This window comes from Gambusia affinis, linkage group LG21, assembly GCF_019740435.1.
Source record: "Gambusia affinis linkage group LG21, SWU_Gaff_1.0, whole genome shotgun sequence".
Lineage (NCBI taxonomy): Eukaryota > Metazoa > Chordata > Actinopteri > Cyprinodontiformes > Poeciliidae > Gambusia > Gambusia affinis.
The window spans coordinates 7,184,516-7,211,095 of record NC_057888.1 but is presented as its reverse complement, the minus strand read 5'-3'; the positions used below and the strand labels follow the sequence as shown (position 1 = coordinate 7,211,095).

Genomic DNA, 26,580 nt, shown 5'->3' with positions numbered 1-26,580 from the left:
CAGCGTATGGTTTTACTGAGAAAGAAATAAAAATATTCCATAGACTCCAACAATAAGACATCTTTAAATGCAGTGAAGATGCCAGGATACAGAAAGATGTTTCCTAACTACAATAAAACTTCCTCCATTCAATTCAAAAGTATGTTACTTAACCAAACGAGAATTAAATAAATCATTTATTATATATAAGCACAAATACATTTTGTTTGCACTTTTTGAACTTATTAGAAATAATGCTAATTGTAAAGACCTACAAACTTTTATTTTGTAAGCAACACCCAAATGAGGAAGATATTTTAAGTACCCATAACAAAAACAATAAATAAAAACTGAAGTAAAAAACACTTACAACTTAAATCATAAGTATGATGTTTCTGTAAACAAAACTACCTTTAAAATCATCATCAAAATGGAAATTATAAGGGTAATTTTAATTTACTATGCAATTGATCCCTAATTTAATCATGTTTTACAAAAAATACTGAATCTCAAATAGGCTGTGAAGGTTAGAAGTATATTTTTGATGCAAAAATTTAAATAACTTTGTCACTATATAATTTTTAGCTGGGTTCAAGCTTTGAGATACAAAATAATTTTTAAGAAATTTACATGCATGTATTTTTAGCCTTAATTTAAAGAAGGACTATACTCTTTTCTTTTTTTTTCCTCTAGCTTCAACAATGAGAAAATAAAATGACGCAAGTTGGATCGTAGTGTTTCAGTCACTAGGTTAATAACTTCAACATAAAAATCTAGCAAATAAAAACAACTTTATGCACTAGTGTGGTTACCTCTAGACCTATTAAAACAAAGACTAACCAGCTCCACACATGGCCCAGCTGTCAGTGTGTGCATTTCCTTTAATGATGCATCATTTGCAGCCTGAAAGGTTTTCTCAATCCGAGCCGCACGCTTTCAGTCTAAACCTGGGTAAATAGTGTAATGTAAAGGCCAAACAGCCAGCCCGCAGCCGGGCTATAATCACACGTTACGGGTCAAGCGTGTAACGTTCAAAGACTCGGTCCAAATAAAGGAAAAATCAGCAACCTTAGCTGCGGAGCCGAGAAAACCGCTGCTCTGGAAAGAGGAAGTTAACGGTACATGTACAGGATGCGGCGCAACATTTTCCGCTGTTTTAATCCGCCTTAAGGCAGGGGTTTTATTATAAAGCAGCACACGTTTATGGCTCATTCATTCAGCGACAAGAGGAGCAGGATGTAACAGGAATACGAGCTTTGCTCACAGGCAACTGGTGGAAGGTGGAGGCGGATAGTTGAGAAGCAGGAAAGAAAAGCAGAAAAGTAGCGAATCAGCTGATATTATCTGCTTGTTTAGCGTTGTTTCTTTTATTTACCTTGATGCTCACTGAGAAACACGGGAGTCGACGTCTGGATACCACGCTGGAAGCAGCGGCTCAAAGGAGAAGAAGAGCTATTTGCTGCTGCTGCGGATGTTTCCGGGTTTCTTGTTCGGCGTCATTGTGGTCAGGGAGGGGAGTCCGGTTAGTCCCGCCCCTCTATGTATGGCAAGCCAAATTAACATTTTATACTTACACCAGTTCTTCAAATAAGGGATTCTCAAACTCAAGGCCAGGGTACCAAATCCGGCCCGCCATAGATTTTTATGTTGACTCCAGAGGGACAAATAACCTTCACAATATTGGTTGTTTACTTAAAAATTATTTTATCAATCAAATAAAATAATTTTTATCTGTTTATTACTTAATTACATCAATCAGCTCCTCCAGTTTTTGAGATTCTGCAATTGTGGTTTTTCACATAAAAGCTTTAGATCTCCACACTTTCTCATGGTAATGCATAATTGTAACTTTATTACTTTTTTTTCACAAAAGAATGGTCAAAAACATTGAGTTTATGAGATACTTGCAGGTAAAAGTATTCCTTCCGTGTGCAACTTTGCTGCCTTTATTGATATCAAAAAGTTACATTTACATAAGTGCAAATATAGCTACATTTCTTGCAAATATTTCCAAATTAGAATCACAAAACCTTTGATTTTAAAAGCAGAAAATCCTGAACTGATTAATGTGAAAATATTTTCAACATTTTTTCATTTTAAGAAGGACTGATTATTAATATTTATAAGTTTGTTAATGGGTTTTATCAGTACATAATGGTGCAACCAGCCCTTTCAGAAATTTCATGGTCTTGATATGGCCCAAAATAAAAATGACTTTAATGCCCCTGTGAGAGGAAAATGAAGATGTTCTAGCATCAGACATCCAACTAATGGCCTTATGTTCTACTTCAGGATTTTCTGCTGCAGAGTAAAATAATAAGGGATGCTAAGCATGTCCTGAAGCCCCCACCATCATACTACAACCACCATGTTTTACTGTCAGTAGGATGCTCTTTTTTTGGAAAATTTCTGAAAATCACAAAAGTGCATTAATGATTTAATGAGGGTAGCAATAATATTTTTATCACCAAGGTTGGTTTAAAACTTGCATTTTGTATTTACTCGGGTAATCTTGGTCTATTATTAAAGTTTGCTTCATGATCTAAAGAGCATAAGTTGGGCGAAACTGCAAAAACAGAAGAATTTGGTGTAAAAATTAATTACAAAACTACTTTTTAATGGACAGTGGTGATTTTGGTGTGACTTCTTATCTGAAGCTAAAAAGCAAGACACATTACTACAAAATGTGACAATTTCTGCGAGAAAGAACTATGCATAATGGTGATTGTGGGTTAAAATGTCTGATTAAAAGGTAATCAGCACCAGAATTGTGGATTGATTGATTAATTGTCATAATGGCTTGCCATAAAGGCCAGGGGAGAGACTCTTCATTTGTTCCCTCCATAGGATTATTACAGAACAGAGCTATAATTAAATCTGCTTTGATCAGGACTTCTATATCTTAAGAGCAGCTAAAATAACACCCTCCTGGAAACAGATATTAAAGGGCTGTTCGCTCTGCCTAAATGCCCTTGAGCAAGAAGCTAAGGTGGCTCCAGCTCCCTTTAATCTTTTCCAACTTTTTATGCATTTTAAGCATAAGTTTAAACTGGATCAGTGTAAATTTTCTCAAACTATTTTCACCTCTTATTTCTAGCATACCCTGCACAACATCGTATTGAGTGAAAAAGTGGAAACTATTGATCAAATAAAGACCTTCAGCTATTGATAAGGACCATATTGGAAGATTACTGGACGGTCTGATGTCTTAGAGGTGGAATATTTATTTACTTGTTTATTTATTTTGGGATATTTTTGGTAAGGGAAGAGTCATTAGACAATATAAAGAAAATATTCTATTATTAAAATTTTTAAACACAGTATTGGACCAAGTTGTTTGAATTTTGATGGTTATTTTTCCTTTAAAATTACAAAAAATGTAAATATTTCAATTAAAACATATATGTATTGAGACATGTTGTGTAATTATAGGTGGGCAATTATTGTATCAATTGTCATTTATCGTGACAATTTTCTTATCATGATAAGAATTTTGATTCACTGATGTCGCAATAAATTCCAATTAATTATATTTTAAAACAAAAGTGAGAATATTACCTTACGTAGTGTTTAAATAACCAAAATATTTCAAGTAATAAAAAATAACTAGTTCATTGTTAAACCCTTTAAAAATTCAGGATTGTTTAGACATTTTTATGTAAAATTTGTTATTCAACATTTTTTGTTACAGTTTATGTTTCAGCTTTTTATTGAAATACTGCAGACTAATTATGTTGATGTGCATATTTTTAATCATCTCTTGTTATGTCAAAATCTTTAATTTTCAGCCACAGTTGTTTTTTTTCCTGACACATGACAAAGAAAGAAATATAAAATATGTTAATATCTAATCGAAACGTGTAACATAGAACAGTGTTATATCTGATTATATTTTTAAATAAAGTGCCTTTTTACTCAACATTATGTGTTTTCTTCCATACCTATGAAGAACCACCAATAAAAATGAGACAAAAAGATTCTATTTTGTCCGAATATTATTCAAGTGTTTGTTAATGTTAAAATCACTTAATTAATTAATACACCTATTCTTTTATGTAAAAACTCATTTCATGCTTTTCTTTAATCCTATTAAAATGTTCAATATTACTTTATTGTTTTAAGTATTTGTTTAATTGTTTAAGGAGAATGGGACCAACAGTTTTTTATATTAAACAATAAAAACTGCTATGTGACCAAAATGATTTTGATTAACATTTTGATAAATTCTTACAATAAAACATTACATGAATAAAATTTAGTTTTATGTTATGAAGAACAGTTGACACTCATACAATATTTGATATTTATTTAGTTATTAAGTCAAGCTAAACTGTTTATGTGTCAGATAATGTGAGGAATGATAAATTTACATCTTGGCTTCTTGTGGTGAAATACTAAAGTTAAAACTTAAAAGTCATCCCAGGTTTGTGTTTTCATCAACACTTTCACTGTACCATAATGATAATTTCCCATTCTGTATCTGCTTCTCCTCTCTAATAGAGACACAAAAATAATTATTGATTTTAATTCTTTTAGTACTAAACAGGCTTTTTCTAAGGATTCAGTAGTTTTTGTAATTTGCTCCCCCACAGATGGAAACTAATCACGCCTAATTAAGCTGCACACCTGTCTCTACTTCAGGCTCGTCTGGTTTATAAAGAGGGACTGAATTTGCCTGGTTGACCCATTTTACAGAAGACGTTGAGAGGAAGTGTGAGTTATATCCGAGTCGTGATTATCATTTTGTAGATTGATCTGCAGCCATGGTGAGAGAAAAGGCTCACGTTAACGTCGTCATCATCGGCCATGTTGACAGCGGCAAATCCACTACCACTGGACACCTGGTCTACAAGTGTGGCGGTGTGGACCAGCGGAAACTGGAGAAGTTTGAGAAAGCTGCAGCCCAGGTGAGACTTAAATTTTGGGGTTTTATTTTTGAGGGAATGTTAAACAGTAGCAACACCTGTAACGGTATATCAGGGCTATTGTAGATAGAAACTGAGCAAATTTCTTCCAAAACTGTATGAAGTTTCTGAAATCTTTGCTAAATCTGAAACTTTAAAATCTCAAATTTTCTAGGAAATTAGGCAATTTGAGTTTCAAGAGCCAAAATTTAAACATTTGAAGCTCAAATTTACAAATGATAGACAATTTCTGTTGCACTTTTGACTTAAAATTTGCGAGTTTGTGTTTTCTAGCAAATTTGACCATGAAAAGTGTAACATTTGGAAAACTTTTTTTTTTCTCTTCGAAGAGTTTTTGCGGTGCTAGTGGCTGGTATTTTTGCGACAATAGGCAGGAGAGGGGGGACGACATGCAGCAAAGATCGTCAGACCGCGACATCCAGGACTAGGGCCTCCAAACGTGGGGCGTGCTAACCCCCTGCGCCACCACAGCACGCACAGAAAACTCAAATTTTGTTTGAAAAAATCTTGGAAAATTGAGTTTTAAAAATTTGACTTCTGACACAATCTTTTAAGTTCCAGAATCTTGCTAGCTGTCTTTTCTCTAGCAAATTTTACTTTTCAAACTTCCAAGTTTTTTCTTTTTTTTCTAGGAAACTTGAGTTTCAGTTGATCTCAAACTCCTGAAGCTCAGATTTTCTTGAAAAGTCAAACATCTCTTTAGAAAACTCAGAAATACAGATCTCAAATGGGCTAAACATTTTAAATGCAAGTTTCAGATGGAAAATCTTCTAAACTCAAATTTCAAATATTTTTATTTATTTATTTATTTATTTTTTTGAAGGCACTTTCTTTACCATGGCCCTACTATGCCGTCAAGTACTTGCATTTCTTTCCAGATGGGGAAGAGTTCATTCAAGTTTGCCTGGCTGCTGGACAAGCTGAAGGCTGAGCGGGAGCGAGGAATCACTATCGACATCTCTTTGCTGAAGTTTAACACCCAGAAATACAGCATGACCATTATTGACGCACCTGGACACAGAGACTTCATCAAAAACATGATCACTGGCACATCCCAGGTAATAAAACTAGAATAGTCTGTTTTTTCTTGAGCGGTGTTTGAGTAACTATTGTCTTCCAGGCTGATGTTGCCCTGCTGGTCGTCTCTGCGGCCAAAGGGGAATATGAAGCGGGTGTTTCCAGGAATGGCCAGACCAGAGAGCATGCCTTACTGGCTTACACTCTGGGCGTCAAGCAGATCATAGTCTGTGTGAACAAAATGGACCTCACCGAGCCGCCGTACAGCCAGAAACGCTACGACGAAGTGGTCCGAGGAGTGAAGATCTTCCTCAAGAAGATCGGCTACGACGCCAACGTCGTGCCCTTTATTCCAATCTCCGGCTGGATGGGCGAAAACATGATCATACCAACACAAAAGGTAACTTTTCAGGAGCTTAAAGTGGACAGATGATGTAACGAACTGCGTTTAAAATTATTTGTGTAGATGCCGTGGTACCAAGGCTGGAAAGTCCGACTGAGGGAAGGTGCCGAAACCGGAAAGACTCTTCTAGAAGTTCTGGACTCGATCAAACCTCCTGTGCGAACAATGAACAAACCACTACGGCTCCCTCTGCAGGATGTCTACAAAATTGGAGGTATATCAGTGCAGCGCTACGCCATTCTGCTAGATTGGAATATTCAGTCTGGGCTTACTTCTGGTTATTTGACTTCCTCCGGTAGAATTTCAACCGAGCCAATCGGCAAGCAGACTACGCCGTTTTAGAATAGTTTTATCAGAGGATGTTGACAGTCGTTCAGTTTGTGTTTGCCACTCATCCAAATATTGTAGTAACATTAATAGCTGTCTCCATTCCTGATTTTTCTTGTGGAGGATACAAATGTAACGCAGGCAACGTCCGGTAAGCTGCATAGCGTTGAACTGGCCAGACATTTAAAGCTAATCGCTAACGTTTACTTTGGCTTATTTTAATGTGCCAGTTCAATGCTTTGAAACTTACCAGAAATTTCCTGCACCTTAAACAACCATCCTCCACTGAAGAGATGTGCTGCTCTAAACCAGATGGCTGTTTGTTCAATATTTAGATATCATTTGAAGTTGATCACTTTTTTATAGTGGTTGAGAAACTAAAATATTTAAAGACAGATTTTGAAACGAGTATTTTCACACTACTATTGAGCTGATGCTCATTCAAACTTCATTTTGGCTCAATTTACCATTTCCAAAATTTAGAGTTGCATTGACAAAGCTAAGATCATTTTTAGTTTATAAGATGTTAATGGTTTTGGTTTCTCAAGGTGTTGGGACGGTTCCAGTGGGAAAGATTGAAACTGGAGTCCTCAAACCAGGCATGACCTTGATGTTCTCCCCTGCCAAGCTCACTGCAGAAGTGAAATCCATAGAAATGCACCACCAAGGTCTGGATATGGCTCTGCCAGGGCACAATGTTGGCTTTAACATCAAAAACGTCTCTGTAAAGAACCTGCAGCGTGGCGATGTGGCCGGCAATGCCCAGCATGACCCTCCTTCTGACGTCCGCAGCTTTGAAGCTCAGGTTTGTTACCTAGAAATTTTATTTTATTTTTTTTTTCTTCCTCCTCTGAGACTCAAATAAGCATGCTTCTCCTTTAGGTAATCATCCTGAATCATCCAGGGAGGATAAAGACTGGCTACTCTCCTGTCCTGGACTGCCACACCACTCATGTCACCTGCCGGTTTGCTGAGCTGAAGGAGAAACTCGACCGCCGAACAGGGAAGAAACTGGAGGACAACCCACAGCTGCTGCAGTCTGGAGATGCAGCTACAGTCAAACTGGTTCCCATTAAGCCCATGTGTGTGGAGAGCTTCTTCACCTACCCCCCTTTAGGTAAAGCAAAGGTTGCACTAATGTCTGACTTATTGTACATCCTGTCCTCACAATATTCTGTTTTCGCAGGTCGCTTTGCAGCAAGAGACCTGAAGCAGACAGTTGCAGTTGGAGTGATAAAGTCTGTGGAAAAGGAGCAAGGGTCAAAAACTCCCTAGAAAACACAACCAACTAATGGAGCTGGTTTTAGCTTATGTTTTCTAATGCTACAGAACAGCCTTTTTATTTGGAGAAAGGTGACATTTGTGTTTCAACAAATGGTGTTTAGTTTCTTTAAGGTGTATGACATTCCTGTGTTAATATGATTCCAAAGTTGTAAAATTGTACATTTTCCTTTAAGCTTATTGGAAGCCAAGTTTTGGAAAAGTTGGACTGAATCTTAATTAAAAAATTTGAGTTCAAAAAAGTCTCATTCTTTATTTTTTTTTTGGTGTCTAAATGAAAACTAGTTAAGCTTGGTAATGCTTTGTAAAAGATTTAGACTGGATGGAAAGCATACTTGTGTTCTTTAGCTAGGCTAGTGTAAAAGGCTACATCTTAATGTAGCATGAGTTGGATGACTGCTTTCAACACTAATGCTGAAGTAAAACTTGTATGAAATTTAATTGTGGAATGGTGTGCATCTCTTGAGTGGTTGCATTAACCTTGCATAGAGAAATTTAAGCAATGCCTTAAACATCTAAGTTTTAGGTATTGCAAACTGGGTGAAAAAGTTTAGTTTACTAAATTTACAGCTAAAGGGTTGTAAAGGTAACCTGTATGACACTTGAATGTTGACCTCTTGTGTGTTGAAACTAAAATTCTGAAGCTCTTCCCTGACCTGGAAAAAGAAACTTTCATTTCAAACAATCTAAAGCTTCAAAGTCTTTAGATGTGAGTATGAATCTACTTGGTGTATCAAAAGACTGCAGTGTCGGGGCAGCAACTAAAATTCGATTCCTCTGGAAATGTACTGAATACACTAAAAATGCAACACACAAATGTATCTACTTTGAAGAGATTTGCCAAACTAATCTACCAGTACATTGATTCCAGACTTGTCCAGTGTTACATAAGGATGGATTACATTAGTCTTGGAAAATGGGGCAAAAATGTACATCTTGAAACTGGAATAATGTAAAGGTTTACTATTAAACTTCAGCTTTGGAAGGATCAAGTTTATCCTCAAAGTTGTGGATTTCAAGAAAATACATCTGTAGAATTTAAACTAGACAGGAACATCTGAAGACCAAACTCTTGATCTGGAAAATGTGACAAAACATGGCTGCAGTTGTTAAAAAATTTATTAATATTAATTTTCTGGATTTTGATTTAAATAAGTTTCCCAAATGGAGGAAAATGGCATGTATTTGTATATTTACTTGAAAGAACTTATGTTTAACTTATCAAGATCAGATTCTAACATTCTGGATGTTTGGAAGCAAAACAGACATGAGGGAAAACTTTGAACATAAATTTGTGAAATATGCCAAACTGGATTTGCCAAACTCACCTGAGTGAAGTTGGATCCCATCTCCAAATTAAACATTTTACTGGTTTGTTCAACAAAAAATCATTTTAAAACTACTGTTTCCAGAGGTTATAAGAGGTCAACCAGCCTCCCCACATTATGAAAACCAAGCAAATTTGGTGTCAAATCAAATCCTACATATATTTAAGCAGCATAAACAAAGCACAATACATAAATCTCTGGTATCTGGAAACAGCATAGTTGAGAACATATTTAATTTGGTTTTGTAAATGCGGACTGACTGGTTGACTTTTGACCACTGGAAAATGTATTATCTTTAAAATGATAGCAGCACAAATGTTTCACACCAGTTTTGTTAAATTTGAAGAAAGTGGGGGACCAAAGTTCACCCTTGTTCTGGTCACAGAACAAAAGAAGTAAATACCACTGGTTTTCCAGACTATCCATTTCACAAACCAGTAAGTTCCCTAATCTTTAACATCTCTCCAGGCCATGTGTTGAAATGCGACTGGAATATTTTCCCCTCTAATACAAAGTCCAGTAATAAAAGTTTCCTTTGGAGTTGAGTCAAACCACAAGTAAAAAAAAAAACCAGACTCATTGTTTTGGTACAGCACTTTTAATGATACAATGGGTTGATGGGTTTGTTCCTTAACATGGGAAGAACTGTAAGTCAGTGAGGACTGGGTGAAAATACATAGTCTCCACAACCTTCATCTAAAAGACATTTCTGGTTCACAGGCAACCTGGAAATGTTCTCCAGTAACAAGGAATGATTTCAAACTAGATCAAACTTAAAAAAACTGAACAAAATTCAAGCTCATGAGGTTTTACAAGACACTAAAATGTGAACAAGTTCTGAAGCTTCTAGCCTGTGAAAAAAACATTATTGCTAAGATGTCCTGTTGAGATTCCCATACATGTGGTCGATAGTGGCTTAAAACAACAGGATATACCGCTTCTTTTTTTTCTGTGTAGTCCTGCTAGGTTTTTATAGTGGCTCTTCAAACCCTGAGGTGAGTGTCTGAATGCTGCACTCCACTCGTTTCCAGTCGTCGCTTCATCAAGAAAAAGCTGAGATGGCGTCGGGTTTTCAACACAGAGCATACGTACAGGTGGACAGTGTAACAAGGAGTAAAATTAGTGACCTACAGTGAACCACAGGCTTTTGAATGTTTTTTTTTTTCTTCTTTTTTAAATCCACCACAAAATAGCAGCAGGTTTTTGTACGGTAAAACAACCATAATACGTGTAACACACAAAAAAGCAAGCAAGAACAAGGAGTACACTTGATGAGAATACTTTCCCCCGTTTCAGGGGCGGATCGGCGGGAGACTCCTGCCTCTTCAGTCAACTATGGTGGTAAACAGGGATGCAAGACAAATAATGACATGACCTATTTCACATTCAATTTCATATCTATCCCACCACCCCACTCTGCCAACCCCACAGAAATATAAGCTGATAATTACTCGAGGGTCGGTGAAAGTAATACAGATAAAATTCACGCTCTACCAACCTCGGGCAGGCAGAGAGCAGGTACATGTTTTGTACAATAAAACATGTATGTACACTCACACACAAATATATATATTTACATACATATATACACAGAAACAGCATAAACATAGACTTCTAGGTAAGTGCTAGGGTTTTGTTTTGAGTGGCTCTGTCTAGGCCATGCTATAAGGGTTAAGATAATACTGGTAGAGGAGGAATACACACATTCTTTGTACAGCGTGGATAAGCCTTCTTGGTTTTCTTCAGGACACCTGCTGTGTGACCAGGGGTTTTACTGTATGATAAGGTATTTATTTACATTAAATCCCACTTTAGGGAGAGATGTAGTGCAAGTCTGGCTGTCAGTCACTCAGGATGTGCACAAAAGACATGGGGAACACGCCTTTTCTATCCGGATCTCCTTCGATGTGTCCGATCTGGGAAGAAGCATTAAAGGAAGGATGGAATCTTAAAAAGTTGCGAGGAAATCCAACCAGCGCCGTGGATAATTCTGCCAGAACTCACCCACCACTCCTGGTCCTCTTCTCCTGTAACTATGATCACCTCTCCTTCAACGAACGTCAGCTCGTCGTCGTTGTCCGCCTGACAGTCGTAGATCGTCTTCACCCGCCGGGTTTTATTCTTACCCTGGACACACAAAAAGAAAAGCAAAAATAACAAATGCAAAACATCTTTTAGGGTGTCTTTAAATCAAAATAGGCAGAAACTGGCCACACCCCTAACTCAACGTTTACACTGAAAATGACTGCAATCAGATTCACAATTATACAACTGTACATCTTGGAAAAGCAGAAGCAGGGTCTCCTGCAGAACCAACAAGAATGCAGGAAGTGATTTCTGGATGGTAAGTCAACAACTAAACACTTTTCTTTTCCAGCAGCCATTGTACAGCGGTAAAACCAGTAATAAGCAATCAATCAATTAATTGCATGATCAATTAAAACAGGCTCAATAATTTCCATTTGGATGATTTTTTGCTTTTCTCTTTTCTGTCCCCTTTTCAACTAAAAAGTGGCTGAAAAAGTATTCAGTCTGTTGAGTTGCTCTGAACCAGCCCTTTTTTGAAATGAGAATTTGGTTTGCAGAGACTAAAGTATACATATTATTTGTTACTTCTGTTGTTTTGTTTATTTATTTTGGATATTTAAAAATTTCTTTAGTTCCAGAGTTAAATGTTTGTTAGAATTTAAAGTAATCCCAAAGCCATTATACATGACTACTTGAAAATGGGATCAACACAACAATATTATCGGTTATCTCAATAATTTCTGCAACAATTTATTGTCCAGTAAAGTTTGCCATCATGACAAGGAGTAGTTGCTTTTAATAAAATAACATTGTACAATTCTCATAAATAAATAAAAACAGAAACAATTTTTATCCAAAAGCTAAAAAGTGTTCATACTGTATTGATCTTCCTTGGGAGCGGCACTGGAGTCTCGGCGGTCCCCGGTGGCGTTCCGTTAGTGTCCTCTGTGGTTTGCTGTGATGGAGTCGCTATGTTCACCGCCTGCTGGTTGGGCGATGGCGAGTCTTGCTGCTGCGGCTGAGTTTGAGGCGGAGGGGGCGGCTGTGTTTGCGGCCTCTGCGTCGTTGAATCCCCAGCAGGGGGCCGGGGAGCAGACTCGGACGTCCCCGGTTTGGGATGCAGGTCCGCCAGGTGCGGCTTGGGGGGAAGGTCTTTGAGCTGAGGTTTGGGTGGCAGGTCGCCCAGCTGGGGCTTAGGGGGGAGGTCGGAGAGCTGCGGCTTCGGAGGAAGTTCTCCCGGCTTCGGGGGAAGTTCGGAAACCTGCGGTTTGGGCGGCAGGTCGCCCAGCTGGGGTCTGTCAGCCAGGGGCGCCTTGTGTGCGGTTTCGGTTGGCGGCGGAGACTTTTGGAAGACCTCTGGAGGAAGGCTGGGCTTGTCCACAGACGGATGGTGGATGGTGTCGATTTTTCTCAACGCCACTGGAGGAAAAACCACAAAGAAAACCAATAAACTAGGAAAATAATATCCAACATGTTGGTTTTAAAATACAAAATACTAGAATTTAACATGAATATAGATGGAAGGGAATAAGGAAAAGAGGAAGGAAAGAAAAATAGAAGAAGGAAGGAAGAAGGGAGGAAAAGCAGGAAAAAAGGAAGGATGAAAGAAGGACAGAAATATGGAAGAAAGAAAGTAGAGAAGAAAATAAGGAAAAGAGGAAAGAAAGAAAAGTAGAAGAAAGGAAGAAGGATGGAAAAACGGAAACAAGCAAGGAAGGAACCAAGGAAGGAAAGAAGAAAGGATGAGGGAAGGACAGAAAAAAGGAAGAAAGTAGAGAAGAAAGGACAAGAAGTAGGAAAGAAAACTGGAAGGAAGGAATTCGAGAATGAAGGAAGGAAAGAAAGAAGGAAGGGAGGATCAACAAAAGGAAGGGAGGAAAGGAAAGAACCAAGGGAGGAAAAAAGCAAGGAACCAAGGAAATAAGAAAGGACAGAATGAAGGAAGTAGAGAAGAAAGGAGAAGAGGTAGAAAAGAAAACTGGAAGAATGGAAGGAATGAAGAACAGAAAAAATTGAAGGAAGGAAGCAACAATTACAGAAAAAGGACATAGGAAAAGACAGAAAAGGGCCACAACAAAAGGAAAGAAAGATAAGACTTAGGGAACAAGGAAGGAAGGAAACAGAATAAGGGAGGTAGGACACAAAGATAAAAAGGAAACAGGGAAAAGCTCAGACAAGTATTTCCCTTATTCCTTCTTTCCTTCTCCTAAGAAGGAAAGAAGAAGGAAAGAAGAAGGGACAGGAGGGAGCCAGGAAGGAAAGACAAGGAAGGATGGATGGAAGAAAGAAAGGAAAAAAGAAAGAAATCAAGAGAGAAAGAAAGAAAGGAAGGAAGAAAGAAAGAAAGGATTTTTCCTGTCTGAATCCTGAACGGAGCGATAAAGATCGCACCTTTCTGAGGTAGTTTGGGAAGAACCCTTGGACCAAGTGTCGACTTCGTGTTGCTTGAAGTAGTGCTGAAGAAATGTTAAATTTCAGACAAGATTAAGAAACTCGTCTTGTTTTCACAAAGAAAACCTTTAATGATTAAAAAGCGACAACAGATGCAAGTCTGTTTCTGCCTTACCTTTGCTGCTGAGGAATCCCTTCAAACTTGTTGGACACGGGGGACATCTTACTGACCGGCGGAGGGGTGGAGTCGCTTCCTGAAATATTAACATTGGCGACAACAACAAAGGAAAAACTGAACACCACATCAGAGCTCGGCCGGAGGAATTAATTAATTTGGTATAAATGTGGAAACAAATCAACATGCTGTGATGGTTAAAGAAAACAATGAGGGGAGGGTGTCTTCTGGCTGAGCTCTCCATGATGAGCATGTCATCTGAACTGCTGCTATTTACTCTGTGGACGGGTGGTGACCTGTGTGTGTGTGTGTGTGTGTGTGTGTGACAGGATGGAGAAAAACAGTTGGAGATGAATAATTACAAGCCCAACAATTTAAAAAGTCAACTTCTTATGGGTTTGAACATGAATTAAACAGCTTTTGCTAATTGAATATCTGCAAGTAGCTTACTATGCTAGCAGTAAAGCTTAACTTTACTGCTAGCATAGCAAGTATGTATGTATGGATGGATGGGTAGATGGATGGATGGATGTCTGTATGGATGGATGGATGTCTGTATGGATGGATGAACCAATGGATCAATGAATGAATGGCTGAACTATTGGATGGATGGATGGATGGATGGATGGATGGATGGATGGATGGATGGATGAGCCAACGGACCAATGAATGAATGGCTGAACCATTGGATGGATGGATGGATGGATGGATGGATGGATGGATGGATGGACGGACGGACGGACAAATGAATGGATGGATGGATGGACGGACCAATGCATGAATGGATGAACTATTGGATGGATGGATGGATGAACCATTGGATGGATGGATGGATGGATGGATGGATGGATGGATGGATGGATGGATGGATGGATGGATGTATAGATTCAGAGAACATCTCATCTACATCTCCATTCTGTATAGAAACTCTTACTTCCCAACAGGAAGAGGCTAATAAACCATCTAAATATGGTTGAAGCTTCACCAACAGGAAACTCTTTAGAAGTCTGATGGAGAAAATGACTTTGTGTTTCTATTTTTGGCTGCTAATCTCAAACAACAGCTCTTTATTTCCATTTGATATCTGGAGCGGAGACCCCGAGTCGAGCCGGCTAGCTGCTGTTTCTCGTGTGCTTTGCGGTCTCACCCCCGGTTACTGCGCCCCCTTTACTGTGCGGACTGTGAGAGAGCGGGCTGGGTGGGTCGGACAGGGTGCGTTTGTGTCCAGGAGGCGGGGGCGGAGGTCTCTTCTTGGACAGGGTGGAGCTGCCTCCTGGTGTGAGTGTGGAGGGAGGAGCTGGAGGAGTGACACATAAGACACATGAGGCGATGAAGTCAAGGAATCAAACAAACCTAGGGCTGGACGGTATGGCTGAAACAAGTGTCATGATATAATCGTTTCATATTGGTCAATATTGATAATTACAGATTAGTTTTTCTTTTAAATATCTGAAATGGTGGCATCACATTTCCGTCAATAAATCAAGTAATTGCATAATAATTTCCATTTGTATTATTTCACTTTCTTTCTTTCTTTCTTTCTTTCTTTCTTTCTTTCTTTCTTTCTTTCTGTCTTTCTGTCTTCCTTCCTTTCTTTCTTTCTACCAAAAACTGGATGATAAAAATCTTCATCCTGGCACATTGGTCTAAACTAATCCTTTTTTGAAGGACAATTTGTTTACAGATAATTCATGTTTAATATTATTTATTGTTAATGTTGTTTTATTTATTTATTCTGTATATTTAAAATGTCTTTCAGTTCCAGTACTAAATGTTAATTAGAATTTAAAGTTTAATGATCTTTGAGATTATTTTGCCATTATGGTGGACACAAACGTATACATTTCACACCAGAATTTAGGCTCTTATTGTGACGGGGAGAGAGAAGACCAATGGTTGTCATTTGTTTTTTCTGTTGGAAGACATTGAGAATAAGGCAAGACTCAAAATACTTTTTCATCTCTTTCTGCTGACTTCCTCAACATAAGCATCATATTTCTTGAAAATGCTCTCAAAAATTCAATATTATCGTTTATCGCAATAACTTCTGGGACAATTTATCGTCCAGCAAAATTTTTTTTATTTTGACGGCAGTCTTACTTTCTGGTCTAATCCACAGTTTTCAATTCACAGCGTTATTATTAAGCTTATTTTTAAGCAGTCATAAGGCAACTACTGCTGTGCAAGTTACTCAAAAAGTTGTTGCTAGCCAACCAAAGAGTGAGTGAGTTAGTTGATTCCTTATTTAGCTAGCTATAAGAAGTTCATTGAATATTCTCTATATCGAATATCCTACCAGATGTATTAACTACTGACATTGATCATATATCTATTATTTATAGTTATTGATTTATTGTCCAGCCCTAAACAAACCCAACAAAAATAATCCCCAAAGCAGGGATGGAGGAGTCAGAACAAAACACCAAAATTGTCTGGATACAAATATAAGCCACTGGTGAAAGGATGGATTCGGGATGCTTGTTGGGGTTTTCTTCCTGAATTATGTCTCTAGCTTACTAATGTAGAGTAAAGTAGGATGAAAGCAGCCAGTAGAGAGCTCAGCCAGAGAGCAATCAGCTGTGGTTAAAGGTTTACAGCTCAGGATTGGCAGGGCGTCACTCCAGAAAGATTAAAAAATAACATAGGCAAGCAGTAATAGTGAGCCTACATGGTTCAACCACCAAACTGCACATCTGAGCTGTAAAGAAGGAAACAAACCAAAGGGATAAAAAGGAGGGAAGAACTTAAACCAAGATATTCACTGATGTATGGTCGGGTGCCAGCCAGAGTGGCGTAGTGCGAATGAGAGCCAAGGAATGCCAAGTGTGGAGCTGAAAGAATAGAGAAACAAAAAAAGAGAAAGAAAAACAGAGCGGAGATGAGGAGTGTGGGAGAGAATCTCTGAGCGAGTCGGCCTTTATGAAGAGCTGCTCCCACACACACACGCTGGAAAATAAGATGAAACCTTATCAGTGACAAGCAAAGCAAAAAGAGAGGAGAAAATGGCGAACCAGCCGAAGAGTTAGCGGGTTAATCTGTGGATGTTGCTTACCGTCTCAAAGATCGACTTTAACTATCTAACATGACCCTACAACAACAAGTTACAGCTGTTCATTAAAATCAGCTTCAGAGAACAAAAAACAACTGAACGTTTGAGCTGTTACGCAAACTTTTCCACATATTATCAACCACAAACTTTAACTCATTTCATTGGAATATTACATTACAGAGGAACTTCTAAACGGACTTTGGAGGAGCTGTAGAAATCCATAGTTTGTGTAGGAAATCCACCAAATCCAACTTTTTCACAGCGATCTCAAGGGCTCAACTCTGATATTTCCACCCCCCAAAAATATCCAATCTGTGCCACAAAGGTATGTATCTAATTGTTTTCAAAGCGTCTGAACTCTGGATGGCGGACAAAATTCAACATTTATGTCATTGATGAGTCATGTGTCATAGTTCTGCACCAGCAGAAGACAGACGGGGTAAATCAGGACATAAACAATGGCTGAAAATCATGCTTATAAAATTATGACTAAAGTTTAAATCACAATTAGACCACTCTTAGCTCTGACTTCACATCCAAACAGATTTTTCTACAGACTGAGATTCAATGGGATGGCTTATAGCCAATAATCTATGTGCTACATTGGCCTAGTCAAATTCCAGAATAAAATCCAATTAAAATTTTGTGACAATCTTTCTGAGTTTGAGCTATAACGGGAAAAAGCCTTTAAACATGCCTCTACAGAAAAGACTCAAGGGACTGAATGAAAATCTCTGACAATTTTTAAGAAGTCCTATTCACAATTATAGTCTACTTATAGGTTGGCGGTGGTAAATTATAACAACAAAAAAAATAAATAAAAATCATAAAAAAGTGAAGTTTGTGACTGCAATGTGACAAAATGTGGAAAAGTTCAATTGGTGTGAGTACCTTTTTCAAACCTGCAAACCAATAGAGTTTATTTCCTTTCCCAAGAAACAGGCACAGAGTTGTAAATAAATGGACAGAAACGTCTTCATTTAGAGACCAATTTACATGACAAAGAGGTCAGTTGAAGGCTGGGACGTCCACCATGAGACGTCCACCATGAGACAGCCAACACTGATTAGATTTCAGGCCAACATAAGCAGCACAGTTCAGCTCTTTATTAGATTTGAACAAATTCACACTTCAACAGGCTGAGCTGAGTTCAACTCCAGATGTTTTGGGAACACAAGAAAAACTATATTCTTTTTTTGAGATTACATTACTGGTTTTAACAATTGCAAACACTAGCATTTTTTATGACTTCACCAAAATAATATTTGTTCTTTTCCATCTTCCAACTTATCAGATCATAAAATCTCACTCTGACATTTTTCTGAAAGCTAAAAAGTTAATGTTTCTTCTGTTATTGGAAATAACTGAGGTCCTATTTGGTTTAAATTCAAATTAATAACTCAGACATTTATCCTGAAACCAGCTCAAACTCTTTCAGCCTTATTAGTCCTCATCAGTGACTTCCTGGTCTGAAACTCAATAATACTTTCTGATTAGTGAACAAACCACATGCTAAAGCTATTGGCTCAAGTTAACGGCTAAACTCTTTACTGTGGAGGTTGTTACTGAGTGAAAAATACAAAATGTTAGTTGTTTTAAGTACATGCGGAAAGTTTTAAATGAAGTTGAGAGAGGAGAAGGTAACAAGAAGGCCACACAGAGTAAAGCAAAGGTAGTAATGCTAACTGCGCTAATTGTGCTAATTGTAATATACAGTTAAAACCATATGTTTACATACACTGAATAAAACAATAGTGTATGAAGTGAATATTGGTTGGAATAAGTAGGAGTCATCGAAAATAAACAGAAAGTGTTGCTGTAAATAAAATAAAAAACTGGTGTGAAAAAGAAAACTCTTCAAAAAGAAACAGAAGAACTTTAATGAAATTCTTGACAACTGTATTAACTGCAACTTAAAGCTTAAAGGTCTGTTTTGCTCTGCAGCTGACACTGGAATAACAACAGATTAAGCAGCTTAAGCAGCATTTTGTGATGTTTTCGACACTTATGATGTTGTGACAGAGGGAGGAGTGTTGTTTTTAATTGCAATACTGCAGAGATAGCACAACCATAATTGGACAAAGTGTGTTTCAAGCATCCCTTTCTTTAACACAATCATCACCTGCCTTCTCCTGAGGCTGCGTTTTCCTCCATGTTTACTTTATAAGTAATCCTAATGACACCTGATTTCCGCCCTCTGATCTGTGTGCTGACAAATTGCATACCACTGCAGGGTGTGTGCGCGTGCGTGGGCATGTGTGTGTACGTGGTGACTGAGCAAAGTGGAAACTTCCCACTAACCTGCTGCTAACTCTCTCCTGATAATAAATCCATATATGTTCAGATTCTCTCTACAGTAATAACACACACTGCAAAAACACAAAGTCTATATTTTTGGTAAAGTTACTAGTGCAAGTGCCTTAGTAGAATTGAAATAAGACAAAAGTAACTTGCAAGTAAATTTATAGGATATAGCAGCTTGTTTTTAGTCAATAATTCCTTAACATTGATGAAAAAGTTATAGTTTCACTCCCTCAACTATTTCACAAGCAAAACTAGAACAATTTCATCAATATTAAGGAATTATTTCTTAAAACAAGCTCCTATGTCTTGCTAAAATGTTACTTGTCGGTTTTGTCTTATTTCAATTGCTAACCAAACTAAGCTATTTGGACTATAAACATGACCAAAAACACTTGGTAAGATTTTGAGTGTTTGCAGTGCACAGCCTTTTATGCCTCCTTGGATTAGAAGCTCACATTTGCATTGATATCTGCAGGATCCTGAATTTGAATTTCAAAAAGCAGATAAACTCTGAAACCCGGCTGGAATAACAGCGGACGCTCTAGGAGCAGGCATGTCTGACCTTTGCCCTGGTTCCTGGGCGGCAGCGGCGGCCCGTCAGCCACCGGGGAGGAGCTGAGGTCGGTGGAGGCGCTGTACATCTGGTTGGTGAAGGCGCTGTAGGAGAGCCGCTGCTGCTTGTCCCTCTGGCTGATGAAGCCGGGCAGGGAGAGCTTGTCGTGGGGCGACAGGCTGGAGGAGTGGCAGAAGCTCTGCGGCCTGGGAGAGCGGTCCTTCTTGATGGGACTGGGCTGCAGAGGGACGAGGACAAAGACACCAATCAGTCTCAAAATTACTTCCTGTAAAACTTCCTGAACATAAAAACCTGGAAAACTGAGACATCAAGAACTAGAAAATAAAAAACATCTTCTCTGTCAGTTGTCCCCTGAACAAGTTTACTGCTACTTGTATGCAAAGGACTAAGTTTCCCCTGGTTGCTGTTGAATACTGGGAGACCATATTAACTACTTTCTGCTTAAAAAAGAAAAAAGAAAAAAGAATTTCTGGCATTTTAATTGGTTTGATTGTGGCTTGTCCAGAACACCATTCCTGCAAGAACTACAACTGTGTTAATATTTATATCTAATGCTTACAAACTTGGGCAGTGGGATTAATCTGATTACATTTTTTAATCAATTCAACTTGGGTACGATAAAACAAACAGAACTGAACAAAAATGGGAAGCACCACCTCAAATAATAAATATCATAACAACAAAAACTGTTCCCGACTCTTTATATGTAAAAACGGAAAATGCAAATAATTGCGTGAAGATTTCTAATGCAATAAAATCTATTTAATTAGTTAATATAAATTAAGGGAGCAAAGGCCTGGCCTTGAATTTTATGCGCCTATTTTTAAATTTTGTTTCTTAAAACCAGAAAATGTGGAGACATAAAGACCGTGTCATCACCTTGTCGTCCAGGTCGTCGTCGCTCTCGTCCATCTCCTCCAGTCTGAGGCTCCACTCGTACTCCACATGGATGTGAGGGTTGAACTTCCCCTCTGCAGCCTGGACGAGCTGAATCAGAGAAAGAAAAAAAAAGCACAAAAACACGAAAATCAACATCTAAAATTATGCTCCATGAAAAACTTGTGTCTTCTGTGAATAAAAACACAAAAGGCTGTGGCCAACACACCACAGGCCATATTTGTACGTTGCAGAAGTAATATTAGTGATGTTAAAATAAAGTGGATTCAATACAAATGCATGCCACACTTTTCAGCTGTATATTTGTAAATCAATCAATCAATCAATCAAGTTTATTTGTATTAAATATTTCAGCAACAAGGCAGTTCAGAGTTCTTCACATTATAAAAACACAAAAATCAACAAGTGCCATCATTACACATCTGAATGTTGATTAGTGTTTAGTGTTGTGAATAATTTTTTTTTTTGTCCAATTCACAATCAAGCACTATTTTATGTTGGTAAAACACAAAATACATTGAAGTTCGTTGTAACTAGGCAAAATAAGGGTGTGTAAATATTTTTGTGTTTAAGAAAATAAATGTAAAATGTATTTTAAATTCTACATACAGTGGGTGCAAAACAGTCTGCTCATATTTGCATTAATAACAAGCACATTAACAATTTCTTCCACTCTGTTATCCCAGTTGCCTGAGGCTCAACACAGACTCAACACTGCCATCTAGTGTTCTCGCTAAACACCTCCATTTCTCCTCAGTATCAATCCTATGTGGTTTGTTTTAAGCTCCAAAAATCTCTAATTTAACCAAACTGATGTTTATGTTTTAGTGTGTTTTTATGGCTTTAACCGGAGGGTTTATTTTTGTACTTTCTCCTCCGACATCCATCGTTTCCAGCTGCACTTACTGCCTCTTCGCACTGAGTGTTCCTCAGTCGCCTGGCAACATCCAGGGCCGTCTCTCCATTCTGATTGGCTGAGGAAGGGGGAAAGAGGCAGAAAAAAAAAGAAGAACATGATTAACACTTTGAGGCTGCTGCGCGCGCACAGGCGGCAGAGGATGAGTGTGACTCACCGATGTCGGTGGCCGGCTTGCCTCTCAAGAGCAACTTGAGGCACTCTGGCTTTTCGTACATGCAGCAGTAATGCAGGGCGGTGTTCCCCCACTCGGTCTGCTTATCCAGGTTACCACTGAAGGAAAAAACACTCTGACATGTAATTATGTATCTGTCTGACATGTAATTATGCAACATTTTAAGAAATTACATTTAATAAGTGAGGTTATTATTCAAAGCTTTAACTCTGTGGTGGATAAGCAATTGGAAAAAGGGAATAAATTAAAGCAGAGAGCAAGAGCTTGACCCATTTCTTTTTGCCTTGTGGGAATCTGAGCAGAGCAGCACTAAGCCTACCTCTGTTCTTCAGCTTTATATAAAAAGGAGACAATTACAATTTGTTTCCGCAGACAAGTTTTTCTTCTCTTGCAGATATAGAAACAATCCACACATGTATGGATTAATTCTTCACTACCTGTTCTGCACAAGGAAGTCCACCAGATGCAGTGAGGTCTGGTCGGCGGTCCGGACAGCGTAGTGCAGAGCTGTCTCTCCAGCTTCCTGCAGGGGGCCATCAAACACAGCAGAGCCACACTGAGGCAACATCCATTCTGTATACTGTGGCGTGCGTGTGTGTGTGTGTGTGTGTGTGCGGGGGTGGGTGTGTGTATGTGTGTGAGAGGTTGTTTGAGGATTTAAACAAACTGCAGTAAACAAAATGGCTCCTAAAAATAGCAATTCTGCACTGTTAAAGCTGAGTTTTTGCAAAATTTTGCCTCTTAAAAAGGTTTTAAATTCACTAACAGGGATGAAAATATGAGAAAACAATTACTACATCCACCTTTCAAGAGGTCAAAAGATGGATTAGCCTTTTTATGCCGTGCAAAGCCAGGGTTTGGATGTCACTTTGCAGCAATTGGAGTTACTGACAGCAGCAGATCAGATAGTGGTGACTCAGACTTCACAGTGCAGACGACAGCAGCAACAGCAGCAGCAGCAGCAGCAGCTCCCTTCGTCACCAAATCATATCCTCTCTCATCCTTGTTACTCTCCTGCACCGTTGCACACCTAATTTTTTAATCAGAGGAACTACCATGTTGGCGTTGTAAAACCCTGACCCATTTATGTCGGATTATATCTGATCACGCGTGCTGTTTCCACCGCCCGTTATTTAACTTTCATTAAAGGCCTGAAGAGACGCCGCAAACCGAGAGCAAACTGCAGGAAACGGGCAGTTCGGTAAAATAAATAAAAGAAGAAAAAAACAGACACAAGAGTGTCACCATTTAAGGGAATAAGGAATCGACACATATGTTGCAGATCTAAGTGGCAGTGGTTTGCTGGCTAGCAGCACCTGCTGTGGTAAAGTCTGTCAGATGACTCAGACCTTTTCCAGTCGCTTACACCCATTTCTTTCCTGGAGTTGGTAAAAATATCTTATTGTTGGGTTTTTCAAGTCACTTAATGATGAAACCCTCTGAGATCTGTCGACTGCTGGGAGTTTTAAATTGATATATTACAGGATATATCTGTGCCTGAGTATTTTATTTACTCATACATTTTTTGTATGTATAAATTGTGTGGCTGCCATTGTACTTTGTGTTATGAACAAATATTTTACATCACTGGTGTCACTCCAACAGCCATTACCAAATTAATTTTTAAAATATATACCATACACCACTTATTAATTATATAATATGAAGTGTGTGTATCAGTTTCAAATATGAATAAAATTATATTTAATAATTCTGTTAATGTATCGGTGCAAATGGTAATCATAATTAATCTGAGTCACAACCATAACCTTTGTCTGACTCCAAATCTTTTACTATTTCCAACATTTCCAAATAAGATTAAAATATAAACAGTGTGAGAAAAAAGGAGATTTATCTGATTAGAACAGGAGAATGAAGAGGTAATCAGCACCACAGAAATAATAATAAAAAAAAAAATCATATTTATTTCCTTATTCTGTTTTTTGGTCTTTCTGTTGAGATGCTTTCAACCTAAACTTCTTCTAAATTTGTTCTTTGTTTATTGAGACAAATTAAAGCATTTCTATGATTTACAATAAGCCTATCTTGGTTGTACAATACATAATCTCTGCATGTTTAAGATGCTTTCTTTGATATTTTTGGATGAACCTTGCTAAATACAACAATGGTTTATCGGTCCTATCTACTTTTAATGGTTGAATAATTCATGTGCCTGGATCAGCTGGCTTAAAATAACATTTGTCTATACAAGGAAAATAAAAAGTTTATATCAATTGTCATTCTAAATTAAACGCGTTCATTTCCAGAGCACGCCTTTCAGCTTGAGCTGGGATTTAAGAAAGCAAAATGGAACAAAAGATCAAAACATGGTTGTGCAGAAACATTTGGCATCATGTACCAACAGAACTCTCCGGACACGCTCAGCGGTGACGCAGCGGACCCACTCACCGGTCCTGCCTCTGGCAGCGGCTCCATCAGCTCCACCCCCTCGGCGTAGACCTGAATGAGAGCCAGCAGGTCCCGGGTCTGGATGGCCTCAAACAACTCGATCATCTTGGCCGCCGCCGACGTGCACGTCTTCTTCGCATACTTGTGGTCCACGTACTTGGCGTTGATGAACTCCTTCCTCACCGTCCTGAGGACAAAGTCGAGTTTCTAAAGAAGGTTTTCTGTGAAGGAGACGCCCGTTTGGGAGAAGTACTTACATGTCACTTGAGGGGCTGGGTTTTGGAGAAGGGGAGGGGAGGTTGGCCTCCATGATTTCATTGAAACTACTGTTTCCTACATTCTTGGCCAACTGAGAGAAAGACAGAAACATGCAGTCAGATCTGGTTATTACAATTCACAAGCTGTAATTAATGGTTATTACAATTCACAAGCTGTAATTTGGATGGATGGATGACAGGGATAGATGGATGTCTTATATTAATAAAAAGCAACATGACCCATAGTCAAACATAAATCAATAATCAGTGATTAGTGAGCCTCACCAACAGTTCTGAGGTCCCCAGCTTGTCCAGCTCCATTGACTGGATGCGGGAGATGTGGACGCCCATCTCACGGTGGATCCCAGAGCATTCGATGCAGGTCAGGATCCCCAGGTTGGTGGACAGCCACTTCGGCTCTGCAATGACAGGAACCAGAGTTTAATACGTACGTCAGACTGAGCAGTGAGAACAGTTTACTGCAGAATATGAAATGAGTTGCCAGAAAATAATGAGAAATCCAAACCTAAAACACATCAACTCAGTGTCTGACTAAAATAATAGCAGGAGTTCCAAGTTGATTTGACAGCTTGATTAATACACAGACTTCACCTTTTACAATATTTATGTTACACAACAATTCAACAGAGAAGTGGTTCCTAAATCTGGATACTAACACAGCAAAAATAAATCTAACATGATCACCAGGAAACTTGATTGCCAACATCAAAATCATGTCACAAAAAAGAAAAAGAGATTAATTTATTATATGAAAAAATAACAAAAATACTTCCACAGTCACAAACATTTAGAAATTATATTTATGGATGGATTACAGAGCTATGAAAACATGGATGGATGGATGAATGGATGGATGGATGGATGGATGGATGGACCTTGTTTATGCTAGCTGTTCATTTTGTCATAACTGAGATAAAAACCGATTTAGAAATGGATGAAGCAACGTTTCATTGATCTCTGCTGTCACCAGATGTTTGTTAAAGTGGTAACTAAGTAACATTTAAACATTCAACCAGAGACATCTGGTCTCACAAATAAAAGAAACCAGCTAAACATCAGTGAACCACTAACCTTTGTCAGTCAGCTATAACTCAATCATCTCCCAACTCTGTGATTTAGTGAAAACCATAGAAAAAGCTAAAAAACAAACGAGTCGACCAGATAAACACAACAACCAGATGCTAGCCGGTGACAGGCCACAGAGAGCATGTTGAGCATGATGAGTGAATAACTGCAGGGTGACCTCTGACGCTGCAAATCACACACAGGAAGAAGAGCAGGATCTCAGCTTCAATGACAACCTCTTTCTTAACTAGCCAAGGTAGCGCGATGCTAAGAGAAGAAAAGCAACACTAGAGGTTGAAACTCATTAAAAAAATGAGACATCTGAAACACATTTATAACCAAATCTGGGCGTATCGAGCAATAAGAGCACAGACGCGACAAATTGTCTCCCCTCCCCTCAGATTGCAGGGGTCGGTGGCGCGGGTATGACTTATGTAACAAAGTGATGTAATGTTGTTTCTCAAGCCTTGAAATGTTTTTGTTTTTTTTATCCTTCAGAACTTAAAATCCTGCCTTCGGTCAGTCAGAAAGCTGCTGATGGTGTGTGTGGATCACAAACATGTGATGTGTGTGTTCACTGTCAGAAGTCTGAATGTCTGCAGGAGTGCTGACTCTTTGCTTCATGCTAACAGCTTTAGCATTCACACTCTGGTTCACCAGACACAGAAACACACCTGCAGTTTTTGTTAAAGTTTTATACATTTTTAATAAAAGAAACTGATTTAGGAAAATTTTCTTTTCCCTGATTTTGTTATTTTTTGTTACTTATAGGAATTATTGTCATGTTTGTCCTATATTTTGGTTCCATCTGATGATGTAATTTTTAAATATTAAATGACTGATAAATTTATCAGTTACTGAAGACTAGAGTAGGCATTTTGCCAAATGCTTTTTTACTCTTACTTCTTAATATATTGAAGTAGAGCAACTCTTACTTGAGTATAATATTTAGGTACTCTGTTCAGGACTGCAGGGGATCTGCAGTCAGACAGAACAAACTGTGACTCAGCAAAAGTGGCTTGTTGGTTTAAATAAAACATTTCCAGCTAAGAGGAGGAA

At 38.4% G+C, this 26,580-nt stretch overlaps 3 protein-coding genes across 7 annotated transcripts in view; 1 reads left to right on the top strand and 2 right to left on the bottom strand.

Annotated features, from left to right (window-relative positions):
- fam49bb (family with sequence similarity 49 member Bb) overlaps nucleotides 1-1,480 on the bottom strand; it is a 39,289-nt gene extending 37,809 nt beyond the window's left edge. Inside the window, exon 1 of the mRNA XM_044104254.1 lies at nucleotides 1,355-1,480. The gene's annotated coding sequence lies outside the window, so the exon portion shown is untranslated. The remainder of the gene's footprint in view (nucleotides 1-1,354) is intronic.
- A 3,145-nt stretch (nucleotides 1,481-4,625) lies between these two features.
- si:dkey-37o8.1 (Elongation factor 1-alpha-like) lies at nucleotides 4,626-8,174 on the top strand. The gene is made up of 7 exons (XM_044104253.1): nucleotides 4,626-4,886; nucleotides 5,783-5,962; nucleotides 6,025-6,321; nucleotides 6,388-6,538; nucleotides 7,200-7,456; nucleotides 7,534-7,768; nucleotides 7,838-8,174. Exons 1-7 carry the CDS (start codon nucleotides 4,743-4,745, stop codon nucleotides 7,924-7,926), a joined length of 1,353 nt encoding a protein of 450 aa, XP_043960188.1. The 5' UTR covers nucleotides 4,626-4,742; the 3' UTR covers nucleotides 7,927-8,174.
- A 1,668-nt stretch (nucleotides 8,175-9,842) lies between these two features.
- The window catches only part of asap1b (ArfGAP with SH3 domain, ankyrin repeat and PH domain 1b), a 61,785-nt gene continuing 45,047 nt past the window's right edge, over nucleotides 9,843-26,580 (bottom strand). For 2 of the 5 annotated variants that reach the window (XM_044104507.1, XM_044104506.1), the window contains 14 exons: nucleotides 24,721-24,854; nucleotides 24,436-24,527; nucleotides 24,179-24,365; nucleotides 22,207-22,292; nucleotides 21,752-21,867; nucleotides 21,585-21,652; nucleotides 20,661-20,768; nucleotides 19,770-19,998; nucleotides 15,002-15,151; nucleotides 13,855-13,933; nucleotides 13,680-13,744; nucleotides 12,166-12,707; nucleotides 11,265-11,387; nucleotides 9,843-11,176 (listed from right to left, as the gene is read on the bottom strand). In XM_044104507.1, the coding sequence (XP_043960442.1) occupies nucleotides 11,102-11,176; nucleotides 11,265-11,387; nucleotides 12,166-12,707; nucleotides 13,680-13,744; nucleotides 13,855-13,933; nucleotides 15,002-15,151; nucleotides 19,770-19,998; nucleotides 20,661-20,768; nucleotides 21,585-21,652; nucleotides 21,752-21,867; nucleotides 22,207-22,292; nucleotides 24,179-24,365; nucleotides 24,436-24,527; nucleotides 24,721-24,854 (2,054 nt within the window). In that variant the 3' untranslated portion in view covers nucleotides 9,843-11,101. Of the gene's footprint in view, nucleotides 11,177-11,264; nucleotides 11,388-12,165; nucleotides 12,708-13,679; nucleotides 13,745-13,854; nucleotides 13,934-15,001; nucleotides 15,152-16,616; nucleotides 16,686-19,769; nucleotides 19,999-20,660; nucleotides 20,769-21,584; nucleotides 21,653-21,751; nucleotides 21,868-22,206; nucleotides 22,293-24,178; nucleotides 24,366-24,435; nucleotides 24,528-24,720; nucleotides 24,855-26,580 lie in introns of all 5 variants that reach the window. The other 3 variants (XM_044104509.1, XM_044104511.1, XM_044104508.1) reach the window with 2 other exon arrangements.